This window comes from Theropithecus gelada, chromosome 19 (genome assembly GCF_003255815.1).
Source record: "Theropithecus gelada isolate Dixy chromosome 19, Tgel_1.0, whole genome shotgun sequence".
In the NCBI taxonomy this organism is placed as follows: domain Eukaryota; kingdom Metazoa; phylum Chordata; class Mammalia; order Primates; family Cercopithecidae; genus Theropithecus; species Theropithecus gelada.
In genome coordinates, this window is record NC_037687.1 from 34907127 (window position 1) to 34933478 (window position 26352).

The 26352-nt window shown below is 47.2% G+C and overlaps 1 protein-coding gene across 3 annotated transcripts in view; it reads right to left on the bottom strand.

Moving 5' to 3' along the window:
• The window catches only part of ZSCAN18 (zinc finger and SCAN domain containing 18), a 37752-nt gene extending 13257 nt beyond the window's left edge, over window positions 1-24495 (bottom strand). The window contains exon 1 of one of the 3 annotated variants that reach the window (XM_025366022.1): window positions 24424-24495. In XM_025366022.1, coding sequence (XP_025221807.1) covers window positions 24424-24472 — 49 coding nt within the window. In that variant the 5' untranslated portion in view covers window positions 24473-24495. Of the gene's footprint in view, window positions 1-2226; window positions 2469-24423 lie in introns of those variants that run through there. The other 2 variants (XM_025366023.1, XM_025366025.1) reach the window with 2 other exon arrangements.
• Between the last annotated feature and the right edge of the window lie 1857 nt (window positions 24496-26352).

Genomic DNA, 26352 nt, shown 5'->3' on the forward strand with positions numbered 1-26352 from the left:
GTCTCAAAAACAAACAAAAAAGAGACACCACTGGGACCCTTTCCTGCCACAGCCTGCTGGAATGAGGCCACACCTTTCTGGGGTCTGGCTTGGTCACTGGACAAACCTCCATCCCCCAAATCTTGGGACCGTCCAGGATTTGCCTCAGATAGGATTTTCCTGGAGCCCAGTCCCCCAGCCTCAGCAAATGAAGCAGTCTGCACAAATTTTTTTTTTTTTTTGTCTCGCTCTGTCACCCTGGCTGGAGTGCAGTGGTTCGATCTCGGCTCACTGCAAGCTCTGCCTCTGGGTTCACGCCATTCTCCTGCCTCAGCCTCCTGAGTAGGTGGGACCACAGGCGCCCACCACACGGCCGGCTAATTTTTTTGTATTTTTAGTAGAGACGGGGTTTCACTGTGTTAGACAGGATAGCCTCTATCTCCTGACCTCGTGATCCGCCCGCCTCAGCCTCCCAAAGTGCTGGGATTACAGGCGCAAGCCACCGCGCCCGGCCAGTCTGCACAAGTCTTGAGCCAGTCCTGTAGGCTTTCCCGCACCCGGAGGCCTGGAATACAGAAGCTGAGGCAGAGGGAGCCATGGTGGGTAAGGGGTGGCTGAGCTGAGGGGCCCCAAGCCTGGTGGGTCTCCAGAGTCCTGTGGCAAATCCCCTTCATCCCAGGCTGAGCAGAGCTCAAGCCTGGTCTGGCCCTCCGTTGGCCCAGCCCTGGCCACCTGAGGAATATTTGTCACAGCTCTCCATCCCACCTCACTCATCGGCAGGGTCTAGCAAACCACCCCACAGCCACAGGCCTGAGGATCAGCCAGGGAAGCTCAATGCATGGGGCATGGTTCTCAATGGGTCGCCGGACACTCCCAGGGTCTGCCCTGGCTTCATCCACAGATCACTTACTCATTATAAAAGGGGGTAAAGGTGCTTTCAAAAGAATGAAAAAACATGGAGTGAGGGTCGTCGTTCACATCTCAGCTGCCTTTTGTGGTCCCTGATCCACTCACCAGGACACACAGAACCAGAGGGAGGTCCTGCGCAACTGGCCTAGGATCCCCAAAAGCCCAAGGCCAGAAATACCCAGGAAGTCACAGATTCAAGCATCATGCAGAGAAAACAGCAACTCGATTAGACGCGTGGCCCTGCTGTGACTCCAGGGCAGGAAACAATCTGCAGGACACGATGGGATGGAAGAGGTGACATGGAACCGAGGAGGTGACATGGAACCAAGTGACTGTGCCACTCAGCCTCCCCCAGGAATCAGCAAGGACACAGGTGCATATATGCGAAAGTGGAAGGAGGGCAGACAAAAATGAGGGAAGCGGGGAGGGAAGGAAGCAGGGAGAGAGGAGAAAGGAGAGGAAGGAACAGGAGCAGGGAAAGCCGGACAGTATGGAAGGGGGTGGGGGGACTGGGAAAAGGAAGGAGGAACCGGGGAGGGTGAGAGAAAGGAGATGGGGAAGGAGTGATGGGAGGGTGAGTCAGGCCCCCACCCCAATCCCCCGCGTCAGGCCTGAAGCCAGTAACCCCACTCTTGCCTCTTCCACGAGAGGGGTCTCCGAGGTGGGCGCAGACACCTAACTCAAACAGAACCCACCCCCAGGTCACTGAGGAGAGGCAAGATATCCCAAGGGTGGGGGCGACAGAGACAATGCCCATCCTAGGCTCCCCTTTGGTCCCCGCGCCCTCCACCCCTTCCCTGCTCCAGCCCCTGGGGACACAGCCTGCCCAGCTTCCCCCAACCAGGGACACCCTCACACCCTCAGCCCCCACTTCCTCCCCTCCTCTTCCCTTCAGGAGCCTCCCCCTCCCTCCTCTTCCCCACTCAGAAGCCTCCCAGTCCCCCTTTTCTCCCCCCTCAAGAGCCTTCCCCTCCCCGCTTTCTTCCCCCTCAACAGCTTCCCCCTCCCCTCTTTCTCCCCCATCAGGAGCCTCCCCTTCCCCCATCTCTCCCCCATCAGGAGCCGCCCCTTCCTAGTCTCCCACCCACAGGGTCCCCTAAGCCCCTCCCCTCCCAGAGCCTACACTGGGTGGGGGTTGCACTAGCTCCCTACCTGCCTGCAGGGCCCCTCACCGATCCCGATCTCAGCCCCACCCCCGAGGGGACCCGGTCCCTGCCGCGCACTCCACGCGAGGGCTGCCAGACCCTCGGCCTGCTGGACGCACAGCGGGGGCTCGCACCCCAACCCCGGGAACACCCTGGCCCCTTCCTCCAACGCTGCCCCCAGAGCCGTCCTCACCGTCTGCCCCGACGGGGTCGTTCCCTGACCCCCGCGCTGCGGCCCCGGGACCGACCCACCTGCTGCGCAGCTACCCCAGGCCGGTCCCAGCCGCCCGGAGCCCCAGTGCGCGATGGCGGCCGGCAAACTGCGCCTGCGCACTGGGCCTCACCGCGGACTACGATTCCCACAATGCCGCGAGACAATGAGGCGAAGGGGGGCGAGCAAGGGAGCCGTGACAGGGCTCGCGGCCAATCAGACGCGAGCGTGGTCTCCCGGCGTCCCGCCCACTCCGGCGCCTGCGTCATTTTGGGCACCATGGCAACGAGGTAAACAAGGGGGTAAATAATAGGCCCCTGACAACCAGAGACCCGAGAAACAAAGACGGTGAGAAACAGAGAAACAGAGACAAAAAGACGCGCAGACCGAGAGGGAGAGAAGCATGAAGACCCACAGACGCTCGGGGGCAGACCAAGACGCTCTGGGGTCCCAGAAGCAGAGATGTACAGAGACGGACACGGAAAGGGACAGACCAGCTCAGGCTCAGGAAAAGAGAGACCCAGAGAAGAGGAGCACTCGAGGCTTAGACAGATCTGGACAGAGATACAGAGACAGGGACTGGCAGACCCAGTACTGCGGAGACAAGAGGTGGAGACCCAGAGACACTGATGCGCTAAAATGGGTTCTGCAGTTTCAGGGAGTGGATAGAACTCAAAGATTACCCACCCCAGGATTTCAGGAGCTGCTGAAATGAGGGAAACGTGAGCGGCAGCCGGGGAGAGGGCTTTGGCAAAGTCCTATATAAATGTAGCCAACCTGGAAGGCAGGACAGGGCCAGGAGCTGCTTCCTATTTCAGTTTTCCAGATAGAGGCGCTTATGAAGATGCCATTTTGGTCGTTTTTGTATGAACTGATTTTTAAAATGTGTATCTGAACAGTTTATATATTTTATTTTAAATTTACATGCACCGTACATTTTGGTATTCAGTTCTATGAATTTTAACTCATATCCACCAACAAACTCGGGACAAAGAATAGCTCCACTGCCCCAAAATCCTCCTGCTGCCTCCTGGTAGTCACTCTCTCCCCACCCACACCCCCAGGAAATAGCCAATCTAAGTAGTCCACTGCTACATTTTTGCCTTCACAGTGTCATATAAGTGGGATCACACAGTATGTGGGCTCTTCAGATTAGCTTTTTCACTGAACGTAATTTCTCTGAGATGCACTGAAGCAGTATGTATCAACAGTTCATTCCATTTTATTGATAAGTAGTATTCTATGGTATACGGCAGTTTAAACATTCTCCCACTGAAAGATATTAGGATCGTTTTCAGTATTTTGCTATTAAAAATAATGCTGTTATGAACATTCGTGTACAGATTTTTCTGTGAACGTAGGTTTTCACTTTTCTGAGATAAAAGCCCAAGAGTGCAATTGCTAGGTCACAAAGTGAACACGTGCTTATGAGCGTTGTAAGAAGCTGCCATACTCTCGTCCAGAGTAGCTGGACCATTTTACACTCCCACCCCCAATGAATGTGCGAATCCACTTCACATTTTTATCAGCATTTGTGTTTTGCTATTTTTTATTTTGGCCATTCTGATAGGTGTGTACTGATGGATCATTGTGGTTTCAATTTGCATTTCCTTTAATTGCTAACAAGGTTGAGCACGCTCTCATGATTTTTTTGGCATTTGTATACCCTCTTCATTAAAGTATCTGTTCATATCTTTTGCCTGTTTTCTAATTTAAAAAAAAAAAATTGTTCAGTTTTGAAAGCTTTTGTTTTTGAGACAAGGTCTCACTCTGTCACTGAGGCTAGAGTGCAGTGGTGCCATCATGAATCACTGCAGCCTTGACGTTCCAGGCTCAAGTGATCCTCACCTCAGCCTGCTAAGTAGCTGGAACTACAGGTGTGCGCTACCATGCTCAGGTAATTTTTTTTTTTTTAAGAGATGGGGTCTCACTATATTGCTAAGGCTGGTCTCAGACTCCTGGGCTCAAACAAGCCTCCCACCCTGGCCTTCCAAAGTGCTGGGATTACAGGCATGAGCCCCCATGGCCCATCTTCCCAGTTTATTTTAATGGATATAACTCAAGAACTGCCAAATGGAAGAGATGCATAGGTAAGGTCTGGGCGGGGGCACTGAAGGTGCAGTGCGTCCATGCGCCCTCTGGGTGAGCCAGCCTCCCAGCACTCGGATGTGTTCACCAACCCAGCTCTCTCCATCGTGGGGCAGAGGGTCCACACCCTTAAGGTGACTATCCCCATCCTGAAGATACCTATGGGTCCCACTGGAGTCACCTCATTAGCATAAACTCAGGTGTGGTTGAAAGGGGCTCCTTATGAATTACAAACCCTATTCCTATTACTCACAAAATTCCAAGGCTTTCGGCTCTGTGCCAGGAACCAGGGATACAGATCAAATGTAAGGGCCAGGTGCAGTGGCTCACGCCTGTAATCCCAGCACTCTGGGAGGCCGGCGGGCAGATCACGAGGTCAGGAGTTCAAGACCAGCCTGGCCAACATGGTTAAACCCTGTCTCTACTAAAAATACAAAAATTAGTCAGGCATGGTTGCGGGAGCCTGTAATTCCAGCTACTCAGGAGGCTGAGGCAGGAGAATCGCTGGAACCTGGAAGGCAGAGGTTGCAGTGAGCTGAGATCACGCCACTGCACTCCAGCCTGGGCAAAAGAGCAAAACTCCATCTAAAAAAGAAAAAAGATCAAATGTAGGTTTTATTACACCACAGATGGCCAACTGCTCTTGCACCATCTGGAAAAGGCTATCTTTCCTGCATTGAATAACTTTTGCTCCTTAAAAAATCAGTCAGGAATATCTTTGTTGGTCTATTTCTGGGTTCTCGATTCTGTTCCACTGATCTATGTGTCAGCCAACACCACACTGGGTTACCATGGCTACAGAGTAACAACATCAGGTGCAGTTATTCCTCCCAATTTTTTTGTGTTTCAAAATTATTTTAGCTATTCTGAGTCTTGTGCTTTCCCATAAACACTTCTTTTTTCTTTTTCTTTTTTTTTTTTTTTTTCTTTGAGACAGAGTCTTGCTCTGTTGCCAAGGTTGGAGTGCAGTGATGCAATTTCAGCTCATTGCAAACTCTGCCTCCTGAATTCAAGCAATTCTCCTGTCTCAGACTCCTGAGTAGCTGGGATTACAGGCATGGGCTGCCACACCCAGCTAATTTTTGCATTTTTAGTAGAGACAGGGTTTCACCATGTCGGCCAGGCTGGTCTGAAACTCCTGACCTCAGGTGATTCGCCCACCTCGGCCTCCCAAAGTGCTAGGATTACAGGTGTGAGCCACCGCGCCCGGCCTTTTTTTTTTCTCTCTTGTTTTTTGAGAGGGAGTCTCACTCCTAACCAGGCTGCATGGCCCTGCACCAATGTGTTCATGTCATTTCACATACTTTTTTTCTTTAATTAGGGTTGAGTTTCCTATATAGGCCTTCCGAGCAGCCAGAGATCACACACTTAAATGAGCACCTATTAGCTACCAGGCATATTATATTTTGTTTTATAAATAAAAGGCTCAAAATGCACACATGCATACACATAGTGACCAAAAGGTATTTCAGTTTAAAAGCTACAGTAGAAGCTCCATAAGGATGGTGACTTTTCCCTGTTTAGGCAGCTTATTTAACAGGCATGGTGGCAGGCGCCTGTAATTCCAGCTACTTGGGAGGCTGAGGCAGGAGAATCGCTGGAAACTGGAAGGCGGAGCTTGCAGTGAGCTCAGATCCGGCCACTGCACTGCAGCCTGGGCAAAAGAGCAAAACTCCATCTAAAAAAGAAAAAAAGAGCGGTGGCTCAAGCCTGAAATCCCAGCACTTTGGGAGGCCGAGACGGGTGGATCACGAGGTCAGGAGATCGAGACTATCCTGGCTAACACAGTGAAACCCCGTCTCTACTAAAAAATACAAAAAAATTAGCCAGGCATGGTGGCGGGAGCCTGTAGTCCCAGCTACTCGGGAGGCTGAGGCAGGAGAATGGCGTAAACCCGGGAGGCGGAGCTTGCAGTGAGCTGAGATCCGGCCACTGCACTCCAGCCTGGGGGACAGAGCGAGACTCCGTCTCAAAAAAAACAAAACAACATATACTCTTCTGTGCTGCTTGGCTTCCCTCCACATTATGAACTTTAAAAATCTTGCAATAAAATAACAATCATGGCTGACACAGGCTGTAAGAAAGAAGGGGGATAACAATGATTATTCAGCAAGGTAGGAGGGACTACAATGGCACACAGACTCGCCATTTTGTACTGTATTGGGTATGTCAATGTTAATTGTCATCTCAGCAACAGATTTTTTCCTTGAGAGTTCTATTTCTCCTCAAATGGACTAATCTCACTAATCATTCAATTCTTCCTTCTGATATTACTCTTATTTCATTGATTCCAAGACAACAGATGGTAACATGTACATTTTATGTGCCAATAAAAGGCTGCCTGAGGCACGGTGCCTCACACCTGTAATCCCAGCACTTTGGGAGACCGAGGTGGCCTGAGGTCAGGAGTTCAAGACCAGCCTGGCAAAACCCCGTCTCTACTAAAATACCTTCATTAGCTGGGTGTGGTGGCGTGCACCTCTAATCTCAGCTACTTGAGAGGCTGAGGCAGCAGAATTGCTTGAACCTGGCAGGCGGAGGCTACAGTGAGCCAAGATTGCACCACCGTACTCCAGCCTGGATGACACAGTGAGACTCTTAAAAAAAAAAAAAAAGGCTGCCAATTAAACCACGTCACTGATTAACCTGATTTGATTTCAGATGTTAAAATATGGCAAGATATGTATCACAGAATAGAGGAAATACAGTAAGTCTTTAGGGTTCTGTGTCAGGACTAACTTCCAGGTATAGGCCTTACCTTATTTTCTTGCACTTTGCTTAATTATCCTATGCAGATGCTGCATTTTTTACAAGTTGAAGGTTTGTGGCAACCTGTGTCAATTAAGTCTATTGTCACCATTTATCAAATAGCATATGCTCTCTTTGTGTCTCTGTGTCACATTTTGGTAATTCTCAAAATACTTCAAACTATTGCATTATTATTATCTGTTATGGTGATCTGTGGTAATTTTTGTTGTAACTATTGTAATTGTCCTGGAGTGAAAGGAACCACACGTATATAAGACAATGAACTTAGCAGATAATTGTGTGTCCTGACTCCTCTACCAACGTGCTATTGCTCACTCATACACACTCTCTGTCTCTTTCTCTTTCCTCAGGCCTCCCTATTCCTTGAGACTAAACAATATTGAAATTAGGCCAGTTAATAACCCTACAATGGCCACTAAGTGTTCAAGTGAAAGGAAGAGCCAAACCTCTAACTTCAAATCAAAAGCTAGAAATGATTAAACTTAGTGAGGAAGGTGTGTCAAATGAAAGACAGGCCCAAACTTAGCCCTCTTGTGCCAAACAGCCAAATCATGATGGCAAGAGAAAAACTTGAGGGAAATGAAAAGTGTGACTCCAGTGAATATATGAATGACAAGAAACTGAAACAGCCTTGTTGCCAATAGGGAGAAAGCTTTAATAGTCTGGATAGGAGATCAAACTACTCAAAGAGAGCTAACATTCTCTTAAGCCAAAGCCTAATCCAGAGCAAGGTCCTGACTCTCTTCATTTCTGTGAAGGCTGAGAGAGGCGAGGAAGATGCAGAAGAAAAGTCTGGGCCAGCCAGGCGCGGTGGCTCATACCTGTAATCCCAACACTTTGGGAGGCAGGCGGGTGGATCACCTGAGGTCAGGAGTTCGAGACCAGCTTAGCCAACATGGTGAAACCCTGCCTATACTAAAAATACAAAAATTAGCTGGGCATGGTGGCGGATGCCTGTAGTCCCAGCTACTCAGGAGACTGAGGCAGGAGAATTGCTTCAACCTGGGAGGCGAGATGAAGGTTGCTGTGAGCTGAGATTGTGCCACTGCACTCAAGCATGGGCGACAGAGCGAGACTCTCTCAAAAAAAAAAAAAAAAAGTCTGGGCCGGGTGTGGTGGCTCACGCCTGTAATACCAGCACTTTGGGAGACAGAGGTCAGGAGTTCGAGAACAGCTTGGTCAACATGGCGAAACCCCATCTCTACTAAAAATACAAAAAAATTAGCCAGGCGTGGTGACGAGTGCCTGTAATCCCAGCTACTCAGGAGGCTGAGGCATGAAAATCGCTTGAACCCAGGTGGCAGAGGTTGCAGTGAGCTGAGATCACACCACTGCACTCTAGCCGGGGCAACAGAGTGAGACTCCTTATCAAAAAAAAAAGTATGTATTTTGTAAGGCTATAGCTGCCACAGATAGTAGTGATTCCTTGGACGGATCCAGGGAAAGTAAATTAAAAACCTTCTGGAAATGATTCACTATGCTAGATGCCATTAAGAACATTCTAGGCCAGGCACAATGGCTCACACCTGTAATACCAGCACTTTGTGAGGATGAGGCAAGAGGATCACTTCAGCCCAGGAGTTTAAGACCAACTTGAGCAACATGGTGAGACGCTGACTCTACAAAACATAAAAAAAATTAGCCAGGCGAGGTGGTGCATGCTGGTAGCTCCAGCTATGTAGGAGGTTGAGGTGAGAGGACATCTTGGGCCTAGAGGTCGAGGCTGCAGCAAGCCATGGTTGCAGCACTGCACTCCAACCTGGGCGACAGAAAGAGATCATGTCTCCCTCTGTCGCCCAGGCTGGAGTGCAGTGGCTTGATCTCTGCTCACTGCAACCTCTGCCTCCCGGGTTCAGGCAATTCTCCTGCCTCAGCCTCCTGAGTAGCTGGGATTACAGGTGTGCGCCATCATGCCCAGCTGATTTTTTTTGTATTTTTAGTAGAGATGGAGTTTCAGCATGTTGGTCAGGCTGGTCTTGAACTCCTGACCTCGTGATCTGCCCACCTTGGCCTCCCAAGGTGCTGGGATTACAGTCATGAGCCACCGTGCCTGGCCAAGACATCTGTTCTTAAATAATAAGACTGAAAAGTCAAAATTAGTGGATCACGAGGTCAGGAGATCGCGACCATCCTGGCTAACACGGTGAAACCCCGTCTCTACTAAAAACACAAAAAAATTAGCCGGGTGTGGTGGCGGGCGCCTGTAGTTGCAACTACTCAGGAGGCTGAGGCAGGAGAATGGCGTGAACCTGGGAGGCGGAGCTTGCAGTGAGCCAAGATTGTGCCACTGCACTCCAGCTAGGGTGACAGAGTGAGATTCCGTCCCCCTACAAAAAAAGAAAGGAATCTTTATTCTGAGGAAGTCTCAACAGTGGGTTTAAAATATTCAGTACAGGCCGGGCACAGTGGCTCATACCTGTAATCCCATCACTTTGGGAGGTCAAGGTGGGCAGATCACTTCAGGTCAGGAGTTCAAGACCAGCCTGACCAACATGGTAAAACTCTGTCTCTACTTAAAAAAATACAAAAAAATTAGTGTGATGGTGGGTACCTGTAATCCCAGCTACTTGCTCAGGAGTCTGAGGCAGGAGAATCACTTGAACCCAAGAGGCAGAGGCTGCAGGGAGCTGAGATCGCACCATTGCACTGCAGTCTGGGTGACAAGGGTGAAACTCCATCTCAAAAATAAATAAAATAAAATATTGAGTGCACCATGCTGTAAACACGTGCTGTCATCCAGGCTTTGTTCTTCCATTTATACAGGGAAAAACAGATTCGTTATTTTCAAACAACATAAACTCTTCAACATGAAGTCTCTGACAACGCGTAAGTAAAGAGAATCAGATCAGTCACTGCCACACATGCTCACTGAATCCCCATAGGTGTCAGTCCAGTGTGTCAACTCTGGTGTCCAGCAAGAGCACAGATACTTGGGAACTTTCCCACACTAGACACACTGGTACAAGGTTGCCTGAGCACATACCTTCCTGTACTCGGTCAGACAGGAGCTGTCCCTGAAGGCTTTGCCACACTGATTACACTTGTAGGGCTTCTCACCAGTATGAGTTCTCCGGTGCCAGATGAGGCCCACGATGTTCCTGAAAAGTCTGACACTGGTTACAGCCACAGACCTTCTCACCAGTATGAATCCTCTTGTGCCTTATGAGGTACATAATCCTGATGAAAGTTTTTTCACATTAACTCACCAGATTTCTTTCCAGAATGATTTTTTTGATGCAAAAGAGGTGACTGCTGTGGTTGGAGAATTTTCCACACTCCATACACATAGAGGGTTTCTTTCCAATGTGAATTCTCCCATGTTTAATAAGTTATGTGTGATCAGTGAAGGCCTTTGTCCACCCAGTGCATACACAGGGATCTCCTCACGTGTGAATTCTCAGATGGACAATAAGGTGGGAGACAACAGAAAAGGATTTTTCACATTCATTACATTCGAATAGTTTTTCCCCAGTATGACTTCTGAGATGCAAAACAAGGGAAGAGTGGCAGCTGAAGGCCTTCCCACAGCTGGGATTCCTTTCACAGGGCTTCTCTCCTATGTGGGTCTTCTCATGCTTGGTAAAGGTGGACCAGCATTGAAGGCTTTCCCACTGATTGCATTTATAGGATTTCTCTCCTGTGTGGATTTTTTGATGTACACTCAGGTTGTAATTCTTAGAGAGGGATTTTCTGCAGTCATTACAGGTATAAGGGCTCTCTTCAGTATGAGTCCTCTGGTGACTGATGAAATCAGATTTCTAACGGATAGTCCACATTCACTGCAGTCATCGTATTCATTTTCAGAGATACTTCCATTGTGTTCATAAGGACATGTGTCCTTATCAAACACCACCTCATGTCCTTCTCCTTTGTGTTGTTCCTTTCTCTGGCAATTACATGTTGTTCACTAAGGTGCGCAGAAAGGCTGAAGGAGTTACCTCCTTCGTTACATTTTGAAGGCTCATCTCCTTGTTAGATCTTCATCCAGGTGCCTAGGTTGTCCACCCTGGCTGATGGCTGCTCTACAGTCATCATTTTCCTCAAGAATTTGACCTTTAGAGCCTTTCTGACAATTATGTATGTAACTAATATGTTTAACCTTTGAATCATGTTCACAGAAACCTGTTGTTCAAGGACCTCTTTGACAAGCAGCTAGGACTGAGCAGATGACCACAATGGTCACGGTGACCACAGCCCCTCATAGATGCTCTGGGTCCTTGTGTGTGGATGCCGTTTGCCTCAAATGCACCTCTGGATTTCTATGGAGCATTTCTACCTGGTCCTCACATTCCCAGACTTCTCCTAATGCAGATAAACACGAATCATCCCCGAAGAACCTTTTCATGTTCACAAAATGGGATGGTTCTTTCCCAACAATATCCCGAGTTAATGCTTCCATTTGACTTTTGTTTCCCAGGCTGAAGAGGAAAAGGGGAAAATTTGTGAATCCTTAGAGAAGAAGCTGCTAGAGTTAGAATGGTAGTGTGTAGGCCGGGCACGGTGGCTCAAGCCTGTAATCCCAGCACTTTGGGAGGCCGAGACGGGTGGATCACGAGGTCAGGAGATCGAGACCATCCTGGCTAACACGGTGAAACCCTGTCTCTACTAAAAAAACACACACACACACAAAAACTAGCCGGGCGAGGTGGCGGGCGCCTGTAGTCCCAGCTACTCGGGAGGCTGAGGCAGGAGAATGGCGTAAACCCGGGAGGCAGAGCTTGCAGTGAGCTGAGATCTGGCCACTGCACTCCGGCCTGGGAGACAGAGTGAGACTCTGTCTCAAAAAAAAAAAAAAAAAAAAAAAAAAAAAAAAAGAATGGTAGTGTGTAAATATCAACATCAGCTAGGCCAGTATCTACTATATCTGATGCTCTGCCCATTCTGTGACACAGCAATTCCACTTGCAAGTATACAACAAAGAGAAATGTGTATGTATGCTCATAGAAACCCTCTTCATAATAGCCTGAGACTAGACACTATCCAAATGTCACCAACTGGGGAATGGTAAAATACCACACATTTGCAAAAGTGAATAAACTAAGAGTACACAAAAATATGTGCACATTTCTTAGGCATATGAAAGAGGAAGTATATTTACTGAAAGTGCACAGTATATTTACTTTGTGAAAACTTTTAGTTTTACGTTTATGTATTTTTTTAGCATGTATATCGTATTTCCACAGAAAGCTTTTACAAAATCATATGTGCACACACACATCCTACCAAAATAAATTAACCAGGAATATACAGATTTTCAGTTATACACTTGCATGGTAGGAAGAGAGTATGAAGATGGATGAAGGATAGCGAATAAATATCACTTTAGATATTATGATTTTTAAAAAGGGACAGGATCTAGCTATGTTGCCCAGCCTGAACTCAATCTCCTAGGCTCCTCCCACCTCAGCCTCCTAAGTAGCTGAGACCACAGGTGCATGTTAGCACTCCCAGCTAATTTTTTTTTTTTTGAGACGGAGTCTCGCTCTGTCATCCAGGCTGTAGTGCAGTGGTGCAGTCTCGGCTCACTGCAAGCTCCACCTCCCGGGTTCATGCCATTCTCCTGCCTCAGCCTCCCGAGTAGCTGGGACTACAGGCACCTGCCACCACGCCCGGCTAATTTTTTTCTATTTTTAGTAGAGACAGGGTTTCACCATGCTAGCCAGGATGGTCTCAATCTCCTGACCTCGTGATCCGCCCGCCTTGGCCTCTCAAAGTGCTGGGACTACAGGCATGAGCCACCGCGCCCGGCCACTCCCAGCTAATTTTTTAAAAATTATTTTTTGTAGAGATAAGTCTCACTATTTTGCCCAGGTTGGTCTCAAACTCCTGGTCTCAAGTGATCCTCTGGCTTCAGCCTTCCAGAGTTCTGCGAGTATAGGCGTGAGCCACCATGCCCATCCTCTAGCTGTATTTCTGAAGTCCCTTCACTGAAGAGAACTTGATCTCCAACTGTCCCCAAGATGCTTCTTCAGTGTCTCCTGATGCTTTGCTTTTCTGTCTATCCAAACACAAATCATCTTCCACTCTCCTCTCCACTCCCATTACCATTCTCACTTCACCTGTCCCATCCACTTGCCTCCTCTGAATACAGATATGCATACTGGACTGTCTAGGCCTCCCAACCCTTAGAACTCTGCCCGTCATTACACCCTGAAGAGACCAAAGGCTGTGGCATGGCCCATGCTGCTTCTCCCTGAGTCTTCCCAATCCCAGTACACAGCCACCCCATTTTCTCAGTGGAAGGGACCAGAAACCTGCTCCACTGGGATGGACATCCTCCATTCTCCCTCTTCTCAAAAGTCACACCTATGCTGTCAGCTCTGACTTTCTTTTTTTTTTTTTTTTTTTTTTTTTGAGACGGAGTCTCGCTCTGTAGCCCGGGCTGGAGTGCAGTGGCCGGATCTCAGCTCACTGCAAGCTCCGCCTCCCGGGTTTACGCCATTCTCCTGCCTCAGCCTCCCGAGTAGCTGGGACTACAGGCGCCCGCCACCTCGCCCGGCTAGTTTTTTGTATTTTTTAGTAGAGATGGGGTTTCACGGTGTTCGCCAGGATGGTCTCGATCTCCTGACCTCGTGATCCGCCCATCTCGGCCTCCCAAAGTGCTGGGATTACAGGCTTGAGCCACCGCGCCCGGCCAGCTCTGACTTTCAAATACGCCCAGTATCCTACCAATTTACACTTCCTCTACCACTGTGGTCCAAGCTGTAACCACCTTTTTATTATAAACTGAAGCATAATTTAAACAGAATAAATTCAAAGTGGATGACTCACTGAGTCTTTAGATGCATTTTCATGAGTTTTCATATGTGTACGCAGCTGGGCAACCAGGACAATCCATGATATAAAACATTCCCATTTTTAGGCCAGGTGCGGTGGCTCACACCTGCAATCCCAGCACTTTGGGAGGCCAAGGCGGGTGGATCACAAGGTTAGGAGATTGAGACCATCCTCGTCCACACTGTGAAACCCTGTCTCTACTAAAAATACAAAATATTAGCTGGGCGTGGTGGCAAGCACCTGTAGTCCCGGTTACTCGGGAGGCTGAGGCAGGAGAGTGGTGTGAACCTGGAAGGTGGAGCTTGCAGTGAGCCAAGATCGCGCCACTGCACTCCAGCCTGGGGGACAGAGCGAGACTCCGTCCCCCCAAAAAAAAAAAAAAAAAAAAAAAATTCCCATATTCTGGAGGTAATCACTGCTCTAACCTCCATTACTACCATTACTACAGACTGCTTTGATTGGCCCTGAACTCCACGTGAGCAGGATTGCACCATCCACATGCTCTTGTCTTGGACTTGTGGCATTCAATAGTAGCTCTCAGGGTTGTTTGCATGGTTAAAACTGAACCTCCCGAAAAAAAAAATTTTTTTTAAGACAGGGTCGCATTCTGCTACCCCAGCAGGGGTGCAGTGGTGTGATCACAGCTCACAGTGGCCTCCAACTCCTGGGCTCAATCAATCCTCCTGCCTCAGTCTCCAGAGTAGCTGGGACTACAGGTATGCGCCACCATGTGCAGCTACTTATAAAGTTTTGTTTTTTTAAATAGAGACATGGTCTCACTATGTTGTCCAGGCTGGTCCTGAACTCCTGGCCTCAAGCAATCCTCCCACCTTGGCCTCCCGAAGTCCTGGGATTACTGGCATGAGCCACCATGACCAGCATGTACCAAACAATTAAAAAATAATTAATACCAATTCCTCTCAGACTCTTCCAAAACATGAAGAGGGAACACTTCCTAATTCATCCTATGAGGCTAGCATGACCTTGATACCAAAGCCAGGCAAGCACACTACAAGAAACCTAGAAACCATATCCCTTAAATGTTCATGGAAAATCTTCATCAAAATACTAGGAAACCGAATTCATCAGTGTATTGCAAGGATTACACCCCATGACCAAGTAGGACTTATTCATGGAATGCAAGGATATTTCAACACATGAAAATTAATTAATGTAAGGATAAAGACAACAACACGACCATCTCAAATGATGCATTAAAAGCATTGCACAAAATTCAGCACCCGACCCCTGCCTTTCTTTACTTTTTATTTCATTTTTTTGAGACCAGTCTTACTCTGTGACCCAGGCTGGAGTGCAGTGGTGCAATCATGGCTCCCTGAAGCCTTGACTGCCCTGGGGTCAGGTGATCCTCCCACCTCAGTCTCCCCATAGCTGGGACTACACGCACAAGTCATGACTCCTGGTAACTTTTTATTTTTTGCACATATAGGGTTTTGCCATCTTGCTTAGTCTGGTCTCAAATTCCTGTGCTTAAGCGATATGCCCATCTCGGCCTCCCAAAATGCCCAGATTACAGGTGTGAGCCATTGCGCCCAGCCCTAACACCCTGGCATGATTTAAAAAAACACTCAATAAACTAGGTGTGGAAGGAAACTACCTCAAAATAATAAAGGACACATATGAAAAATTCACATCTTACATTATGCTCAATGGTGAAGGACATTAATAAAACTTGGCTGGGTGCAGTGACTCATGCCTGTAACCCTAGTGCTTCGAGAGGCTGAGGTAAGAGGAATGCTTGAGCCCAGGAGTTTGAGACTAATGTGGGCAACAGAGTGAGACACTGTCTCTACAAAAAGTAAAAAAATTAGCTGGGCATGGTGGCATGCATCTGTAGTGGCAGCTGTTCAGAAGGCCAAGGTAGGAGGATCACTTGAGCCTGAGTTCGAGGCTATAGTGAGCAATGATGGCACCCGTGCACTCCAGTCTGGACACAGTGACACCCTGTCTAAAACACAAAATAAATAAAACTTTCTTCTAAGATTGGAAACAAGAGAATTATGGCGGCCTTCACCACTTCTATTCAACGTAATATGTATTGGAAGTTCTGGCCAGAACAATGAGGCAAGAAAAACAAATAAAAGACCTCTACAAAAGGAAAAGAGGAAGTAAAATTATCTCAATTCACAGATAACGTGATTTTACATAGAGAAAACACTGACGATTACAACACGCACAAACCTGTTGAAACTAACAAATTCAGCAATGTTGCAGAATAGAAAACCAACACAGAGGCCAGGCATGGTGGCTCAAGCCTGTAATCCCAGCACTTTGGGAGGCCGAGACGGGCGGATCACGAGGTCAGGAGATCAAGACCATCCTGGTTAACATGGTGAAACCCCGTCTCTACTAAAAAATACAAAAAACTAGCCTGGCGAGGTGGCGGGCGCCTGTAGTCCCAACTACTCGGGAGGCTGAGGTAGGAGAATGGCGTAAACCCGGGAGGGGAGCTTGCAGTGAGCTGAGATCCAGCCACTGCACTCCAGCCTGGGCGACAGAGCAAGACTCTGTCTCAAAAAAAAAAAAAAAAAGAAAAAGAAAACCAACACAGAAAAATCTGTTGCATTTCTATACACTAACAACGAACAATCCAAAAAGAAAATTAAGAAAAAATTGCAATTATAATAGTATCTTAAGAGACAAAAAACGTATACACTGGAAACTACAAAACACTGCTCAATGAAGTTAAAGATGATACAAATAAATGAAAAGACGTCACACGTTCATAGAAGACTTACAAAGGCTCACACAAACACCTGTCCACTAAAGTTATGGTCACTTTATTCACAATGGCCAGTAACTAGAAACTATCCTGACGTCTTCCAATGAATGAATGGTCAAACAAACCTTGGTACACTCATACCATGTGCAATGATTTGAATGCATGCCCTCCAAAGTTGGGAAAAATATATACATATGTGTGTATGTATATATAAATATAGATAGATACATAGATGTTTTGTTGTTACTGTTAGAGACTAAGTCTCCCTATGTTGCCCAGTCTGGTTTCAACTCCTGGGCTTAAGTGATGCTCCTACCTCGACCTCCCAAAGTGCTGGGATTGTGGGCATGAGCCACCACACCTGGCTCCATGTGTTGGAAAATTAAATTCCCAATGCAACAGTGTTGGGAGGTGTAGCCTTCTGGGAAGTGTTTAGGTCATGAGGGGTGTCAGAGGTCTGCTCTCATGAATGGATTAATGCAATTACAAAAAGGGCTTGCAGGAGGAGTTTGCTGTCTTTCTTCCTTCTGCCATGTGAGGACACAGCAAGCAGACCTTCACCAGACCAAATACCTGTGCCTTGATCTTGCACTTTCAGCCTCCAGAACTACAAAAAACAAATTTCTGTTCTTTGTAAATTACTCAGTCTCAGGTATTGTTATAGCAGTAAAAAATAAACTAAGATACCATAGAATACTTGTCAGTAAAAAGGAACTACTGATACAGTAACTTGGATGGACCTCAAGGAAATTCTACTGAGTAAAAAGAAGCCGATCTCAAAAATAAATATACTTCATGATTCCACTTTCCTAACATTTACCAAATAACGTAATTACAGAGATGGAGCATAGACTAATAGTCGACAGGGCCAGGCGCTTATGCCTGTAATCCCAGCACTTTGGGAGGCCAAGGTGGGTAGATCATTTGAAGACAGGAGTTCGAGACCAGCCTGGCCAACAGGTGAAACCCTGTCTCTAGTAAAAATACAAAAAAATTAGCTGGCTGTGGTGGCACATGCCTGTAATCCCAGCTATTCGGGAGGCTGAGGCAGGAGAATCGCTTGAGGCCAGGAAGTGGAGGTTGCAGTGAGCCAAGATCACACCACTGCACTCCAGCCTGGGCGACAGAGCGAGATTCTGTCTCAAAAACAAAAACAAAAAAACAAAAACAAAAAAGAAGCTGACAGAGCTTAGGGGCTGGGGATGGGAGTGTGAGGATGGCTACCCAAGATGAGCACAAGGGGGTCCTGTAGTGAGCTACTGTCAAGAATCTTGATTATGGTGGTTACACAAAGCTTCACAGCATAAAATTTCACACAACGACAACATACACAAACGAGTACATATATAATTAGTGAAATCTGATAACCTCTGTAGGTTGTTCCAATGTCAATTTCCTGGTTTTGATACAACAAATCACTGCATCCCGTATGCAAAACGTCAACACTGGGAAAGGCTAGTTGAAAGGTGTACAGTACCTCTCTCTCTGTTTCTTTGTACCCTCCTGTGAATCCTAATTATTTCAAAATAAAAAGTAAAAAACCACAACAGTGCAAAAACCTTGTCAATAGAGGAAAATGGGGAGACAAGTCTCAATCATCTTAGGAAATTTATTTGCTAAAGTTAAGGACGTGCCCAGTAGACAGGTCTATGGCTTTCTCTAAAAGTGATTTTGAGGGCTCCAAATTATTTAATTAATTTATCTATTTATTTTTTGACATGGAGTCCCGCTCTGTTGCCAGGCTGGAGGGCAGTGGTGCAATCTCGGCTTACTGCAATCTTCGTCTCCCGGGTTCAAGCAATTCTCCTGCCTCAGCCTCCAGAGTAGCTGGGATTACAGGCACCCACCACCACGCCCGGCTAATTTTTGTATTTTTAGTAGACAGGGTTTCACCATGTTGACCAGGATGGTCTCCATCTCCTGACCTCGTGATCTGCCCACCTTGGCCTCCTGAAGTGCTGGGGTTATAGGCATGAGGTGCTGTGCCCGGTCAAGGTCTCCAAATTTAAAGGGGGGCTGGGTTATCCAAGGCAGGTGGATAACTTGACGTCAGGAATTTGAGATCAGCCTGGCCAACATGGTGAAACTCCGTCTCCACTAAGAATACAAAAAAATTAGCTGGGCATGGTGGCACATGCCTGTAATCCCAGTTACTGGGGAGGCTGAGGTAGAAATGCTTGAACCCAGGAGAGGGAGGTTGCAGTGAGCAGAGATCGAGCCACTGCACTCCAGCCTGGGTGACAGAGTGAGACTCCTTCTCAAAAAAAAAAAAAAAAAAAAAGTTTAGGCCAGGCACAGTAGCTCACACCTGTAATCCCAGCACTTGAGGAGGCCGAGGGGGGCAGATCACCTGAGGTCTGGAGTTTGAGACCAGCCTGGCCAACATGGTGAAATCCCGTCTCTACTAAAAACACAAAAATTAGCCAGGCATGGTGGTGGGCACCTGTAATTCCAGCTACTTGGGAGGCTGAGGCAGGGGAATCACTTGAACCCAGGAGGCAGAGGTGTTGCAGTGAGCCGAGATCGTACCACTGCACTCCAGCCTGGGTGATGATGTGAGGCTCCGTCTCAAAAAAAAAAAAAAAAAAAGAATTAAAGGGGACCAGCCTGGATATTGAGAAACACAATTTTCACGTAAAGAAAAGGGTCAGGGGCTGGGTATGGTGGCTCACGCGTGTAATCCCAGCACTTTGGGAGGCCGAGGCAGGTGGATCACGAGTTTAGATCGAGACCATCCTTACTAACACGGTGAAACCCCGTCTCTACTAAAAATACAAAGAATTAGCCGGGCGTGGTGGCGGGCACCTGTAGTCCTAGCTATTCGGGAGGCTGAGGCAGGAGAATGGTGTGAACCCGGGAGGTGGAGCTTGCATGAGCAGAAGTCATGCCACCGCACTCCAGCCTGGGTGACACTCTGTCTCAAAAAAAAAAAAAAAAAGGGCAGGGGAAAAATGTGGGGAATGTACATTACAGTAACATAGACAAAATGGGGTAGGGGAACAATCAGATACGTATTTCTGTCTGGCAGGCCAGGGTGACTGCACTTGTAAAGATAAGCTATCAATGTGCATTGCCATGGTTAAGTTTTAACAACAGCTCACCTGGAATTTCCTTGTGGGCAAAATATGGGGGAGGCGTGTAGCATTTCATCTTGTAGCCATCTTATTTAGGAACAGGGGAGGCAGGTTTGTTTGACCCAGTTCCCAACTTGACTTTTCTCTTTGGCTAAATGAGTTTGGAGTCCCAACATTTAATTTCTTTTCACAACTGTGGCAAGACTTGGCTCAAAAATAATACCATAATGGCTGGGTGCAGTGGCTCATGACTATAATCCCAGGATTTTGGGAGACTGAGGTGGGCGGATCACTCGAGGTCAGGAGTTCGAGACCAGCCTAGGGAACACAGTGAAACCCTGTCTCTACTAAAAATACAAAATTAGCCAGGCATGGTGGCATGCACTTGTAATCCCAGCTACTCGGGAGGCTAAGGCAGAAGAATCACTTGAATCCGGGAGACAGAGTTTGCATTGAGCTAAGATCGTGCCATTGCACTCCAGCCTGGGCAACAGGCTGAGACTCTGTCTCAAAAAAAAGATGATAATAATAATGCTATAATATAATTAGGAATTGGGAAATTTTGAAAAGGATGGGTTATCACATGATAACAGGAAATTATTGCTCATTGTCTTAGATGTGATATGGTATTATGGTTATGCAAAAGAATGTCTTTATTATTAGAATATATGACCCAACATATTTATGAGTAAAGTGTCATACTTGTAATAAATATATATACATGTAGACATACACATACATAAACATATGCACACACAAAAATACATATATGCACAGATATATATACAAATATATATACTCATATATACACACAATATACACATATATAGCATACAAAAATACATATATACACATATATGCCCCCACACAAATATATACATACACAAATATGTATACACATATGCACAAATACACATTATTAATACATAATATATAATTGTGTTATATATTACAGGCATATAAAACAAATATGGCAAAATATTAATTGGTGAATCTTGGAGTGGGTGATGGGCATTCACTATACTCCTTTTTTTCAACTTTTCTGTTAGAGTATTTTAGAAACTTGTCAAAATATAAAGTAGGCAAGGGAAATATAAATGCCTCCTGGAGAGATATTCCAGGATCATCATTCATTAACACCTTGGTGAGGTGAACTTATAACAGGTTTCTCAAAAGGCATTCAAGAGATGGTTAAGTGTTCAAGGGGGGAAAATATGATGCTAGCCAGAAGCTGTTAAAAAACAACTATGGAGTTACCACCTGGGAAAATGCTAGCTTGTAAGGCCCTTTCCAGGCAATAGGTTTTGTTGCAGGATAGTAAAGGAAGGCCAGAAGTGTCAGCCTCTAAGAACTGGAGTCAGGGCAAGGCAGAGCTGTCCAAAGCACTCACAGGTTCCTGTGGCAAACCCTGGAATCAACTGGCCCTCTAGCTGCTCCCAGTGGTTGGCAGCTGATACAAATTCAATCTCGTTTAATCTCTTTGCGAGCTAAGTATGTTTCTGAGAAGACAAGTTAAGTGAAAATACGGCAAATATAATTCTATTCTGGATCCAGCAGGGAGCTTACTATTTAAATAAAACTTCAAATTCCGTTTAAATATTTTATGTTAAAGATATCACTGCAAAATTAATGCATGTTCATTGCAGAAAATCTGGAAAACATAAATAAGTACAATGATAATAATCTATAATCCCACGGTTGAGCCTTGGGTGCATTTACTTCCTCTTTTCTTCACAGAGAATCATTTTGAAACAGGTGGAGTCAACCTGTGTATATAACTTGGATCCTTTTTTGTTTTTCCTAGTTAACATTATATTACAGGTAGTTCCCACAACGTTAACATGTCTTTATTAGTGTAAGACATACCACAGCCTCTCTGAACAATTCAGAAGAACTAGGTTGAAATAAAAAATCCTAAATGCTAAGAGATGTGGTGGATCAACACTGGCATCCTTTTTACAATGACATAAATCAAAATTCAAAAGTAGTATCAGAGGATCTCACATTTAGTAAGCATGGTTTCATCAAACTTTTGTTCCAGTTAGATATGTATGCAGGTCATCATGTACATGTGTTTCTCTCAAGGCTTGTGTGAAAATTTTGAAAACCTCCAGGCTAGAGAAACCCTTACAAGGATACACATTCAACATGTCCCCTAAAGCACTGGTGGAAACGCTGAAAACCTGGAAATTTCCAAGATGTTCATCAACAGGAAAGGCAAAAAAAAAAAACAAAAAAAAAAAACTGTGGCATTTTCACAAGGTAGGATACTATAGAGCAATGAAAGCCGGTGTGCTGAAAGCTTCACCTAGTACAAGGTTGGGGAGAGAAGCAGGTTGCAAAGTTTCATAGCACGGAAAGCATGCCAATTTCAAACACATGCACGCAAGCACACACAAACACCCCATACTCCATATTGCCTGAGGCACTGGTATTACAAAGGAAAATGCTCTAAAAAAACAAAAAAACGGCCTGGGCACACTAGATAGATGTGCAGTGGATGCATCACACACCTCCTCTGTGATCTTAAGTCTGTGGGAAAAGGGCCAGCTTCCTGTAGTCACAGGGATGGCCCTTTTTCTTTCATTTTGCAAATGTTTACTGAACACGTCCTGTATGCCAGGCCCTGTTCTAGGCACCAATAATTCAGCAGTGGATCAGACAGATGAAGACCTCAACCTCAGAGTAGGCATTCTAGTATGGGAATAGGCAAAGAACTGCACAATCTTGTCACTATCAAATGCTCACTCTCTGCAAACTGAGGAAGCACACAGACCAGCAATCCACTTTCTGAGTTAGAGCTCCTTTCCCAGACCGTCCCAATCTCTATCCACTGCCTACAACCCAAAAACCAAGCAACCTCAGAGAATGAACTGCCCAAGGAAGAAGCTAGGGCACGGAATTTCACTCTGATGCAAGCTCTATCATCACCTACAACCCAGCAGCACAGTTCTTAGCCCGGCTGCCCCAGTCCTAGGGCATGTGAGGATTCTGCCTGTTACTGAGTCAGGAGAGTGTTTAGAGGACAGATATGACCTGACAGGCTTCCACTGAATCGTGAGGAGGCCAGAGGCAGGGGAGCAAGAAGATACCTGTACCAGGGAGATGAGGTGTGGTGATGTGGCTGAATTCTGGAATTATGTTATGTTATTTATTTATTTTATTTTGAGACAGAGTCTCGCTTTGTCAGTGCTGGAGTACAGTGGCACGATCTTGGCTCACTGCAACCTCCACCTCCCAGGTTCAAGCGATCCTCCTGCCTCAGCCTCCCGAGCAGCTGGGATTATAAGTGCGTGCTTTAGGAGACATGTTGAATGTGTATCCTTGTACGGGTTTCTCTAGCCTGGAGGTTTTCAAAATTTTCACACAAGCGTTGAGAGAAACACATGTACATGATGACCTGCATACATACCTAACTGGAACAAAAGTTTGATGAAACTATGCTTACTAAATGTGAGATCCTCTGATACTACTTTTGAATTTTTATTTATGTCATTGTAAAATGCCCAGCTAACTGAATTCTGGAATTATCTTAAAGGTTAAGGCATGGCATTTTGGACAGAGACGATGTGGGGATTGGGGAAAAGAGAAATACCCAGGTGGACGAAGAGGATTGTGGCTGGAAGGAGTTACTCCTTACGGAGACTAGAAAGACTGAGTTTGAGGGAGAGCAGATGCTCAGCTGAGGATACCAAAGTCTGAGAGGCCTGTCCCTGGGGGTCAGCATTCGGGCATCAGAGGTTTGTGGAGAGGCCAGCCCAGTATACAACCGCAGGGAAGCGAGGAAGGGCAAGTCAGTGGAGTCAGAACCCAGCAGGGAAGGGAGGAAGCCTGGCAGGGAATGTTCACAGTGGGTAGAAAGGGGAAGGAAGCATCCGCACCAACCCTAAAGGGGCAGAGGAGCAAGCCATCTCTTGGGGGAAGGAAAAGGAGGAAGAACAGGGTTGTCAGGGACAGTAGGATGAAAAATGGGGAAAACGTCCTAGGGAGTAAGACACGGGAAGCAGAATAGGTTGTTCAAGTCCAAATCTTGTGAGGAGAGGAGAGGGAGAAGGGAAGGGCCTGTGCAGGAAGAGACGAGGGGTCCACACCCTGGGAAGGTTAGAAAAGGCCATCTGTGCCTGCAGGGGAAAAAAAAAAGAATACTGGGGAGTCTGGGGTTAAGGGAAGGGAGAAAAAAAAAGGGATCCGCTCCAGTGGGAGGGCAGAGGAAGATGAATGAGTCCCCGCCCCAAACGGAGAGAATAGGCGGTCTGCGCCCACCAGGAGAGGGAATTAGAGGGTCCGCGCTCCACGCGGAGGAGGAGATTCGGGGTTTGCATCCCACTGGGGAGAAGGGGATAGGGGGCCCACGCCCCATGAAGAGGAGGGAGTAGGGGGCTCGCGCCCTGCGGGGAGAGGCGTTAAGGGGTTCGCGCCCGGCGAGGAGATGCGCGTAGAACGCCCGAGCCCCAAGGGGAGGAGACACGCGGGAGGGTCCGCGCCTGACGGAGACAGTTCCTCACGCCCGCCACGCCCGGAACCACAAGCCGGCGCCCCTAACAAGTCCCTGCCCAGAGCAGGGCTGCCGCGTACCCTCCCAGACAGAAAGAGCAGCCACGCAGCCACCGCCCAGCCCCAGCCGCTCTGGAGTCCTTGACGCCACCCTCACTAGGACTCGGCTCCGCGACCGGTGGGCGGGAATGGAGGAAACTGAGACCTGAGAGGCCGCGAGAGGACAGAACTCACTTCCCGCGGCCGCAGCGTCCACCTCGGCGCGCTCTCGGGCTCTGCGCATGAGCGCGCAGAGTTCCCGGATGCGACATTTCCGGCGACACCGGACGCTGGGGGCGAAGCCTAGTGTGTCGGGGGCAGGGCCGTGTCCGCAGCTGCCTGGCAGCCAGAACCTGGGAGCGCGCGCACTGTTACCTTTCAGGGTCCTTTGCCCTTCGCCTCTGCTGGTAGGTGAGGTTTAACAGACGAAAAAACGCCCGGAGCGCCCGTGGGCTGTCCTTGAGCCGCCGCGGACGAGCACCTTGTCTCTCAGATTGACCAGCCCTACATCCCCTTGCGAGCCTGCACCACCCTGGTCGCGCGTGGTCGCAGCAGAATCTCGTTCACACGGGTCCCATTCGGAGGCTGCTGTGTCTCCTTCCTCTCACGGCGTAGGGGACTGGGGCCTGGAGTCACTTCTCTACTGGGGTGTGGAACGACCCAATGGACATTGACACCTTCATGCGGTCGTTTAACGCTCCGTGCACAATAACCATTTTACTCGGTTGTGTGATGCTGCATCGAAAATAACCCATTTACACGTTGTATAAGACTCCACGACACAATAGCCCCTCTACGCGGTTATGTAAGACTCCATGGCACAATAACCTCTTCATGCGGTTGTGTAACTCTCCATGGCACAATAACCCATTGCCATGCATAACGTTCCGTGCCAGAACAACCACTTTACGCCATTGCGTAACACTCTATGGCACAATATCCACTTTACAAGGCTGTGTAATAATCCATGGCACAATAACCCTTTCATGTGGTTGTGTAATCTTCCATGGTGCAATAACCACTTCACTTGGTTGTGTAATCCTCCAGGGCACAATAATCATTTTATGTGATCGTATAAAATGTTCCACTGTGAATACACCATTTGCTCATTTTCCTTCCTGTCAATGGATATTTGGGCTGTTTCCAGTTGGGAGTTACTACAAAGGAAACTGCTATGAACATTGTGTGTGTATCTTTTGATAAGCAGGTTTGTATTTCTGTTGGGTGAATGCCTAGGACTGCAGCTGTCTCTTCATGGGTGCACATGTTCAGGTTAGGAGATAACACTAGTTTACAGTGCCCCCTACAGTGGTGTATAAGATTCCCAGTTGCTGCACATTCTTGTCAACACTTGGTACTGTTATTTTCATTTTAGCCATTAGTGTGGTTTCTCTGATGAGTGGTAAAGTTGGGCACATTTGCATGCACTTATTGGCCATTTGGACTTTTCCTTGTTTATGAGGGGGCTGGTTCAAGTCATTTGCCAACTTTTCTATTAAGTTTCATTCTTATTGAGATGCTGAGTTCTTTATATATTTGGAGGCCAGTCCTTTGTTGGCTCTACAACGGTCTTCTCCCACTCTGTCACTTGCCCTTCTTTCACTTGCATAATATTGCTTTCTGATGAACACAAGGTTTTGTTTTGTTTTGTTTTTTGTGTGTGTGTGTGTTTTTTTTTTTTTTTCTTGAGACAGAGTCTTGCTCTGTTTGCCCAGGCTGGAGTGCAGTGGTACGATCTTGGCTCACTGCAACCTCTGCCTCCCAGGTTCAAGCAATTCTCCTGCCTCAGCCTCCCAAGCAATTGGGATTATAGGTGCATGACATCATGCCCAGTTAATTTTTATATTTTTAGTAGAAATGGGTTTTGCCATGTTGGCCAGGCTGGTCTCAAACTCCTGACCTCACATGATCCATCCACCTCGGCCTCCCAAAGTGCTGGGATTACAGTTGTGAGCCACTGTGCCCAGCCCCTTTCCAGTTTTAAAGCCAGGAACAGGGAGTAGAGTCCTCACACTTCAGCTCTCTACTTGCTCCTTCCTCAGCATCTGACTCCAGCCTGTAATCTCTGCTTTTAAGGGCATGTGTGCTAGATTGGGACCATCCACATAAATCCAGGATACCTTC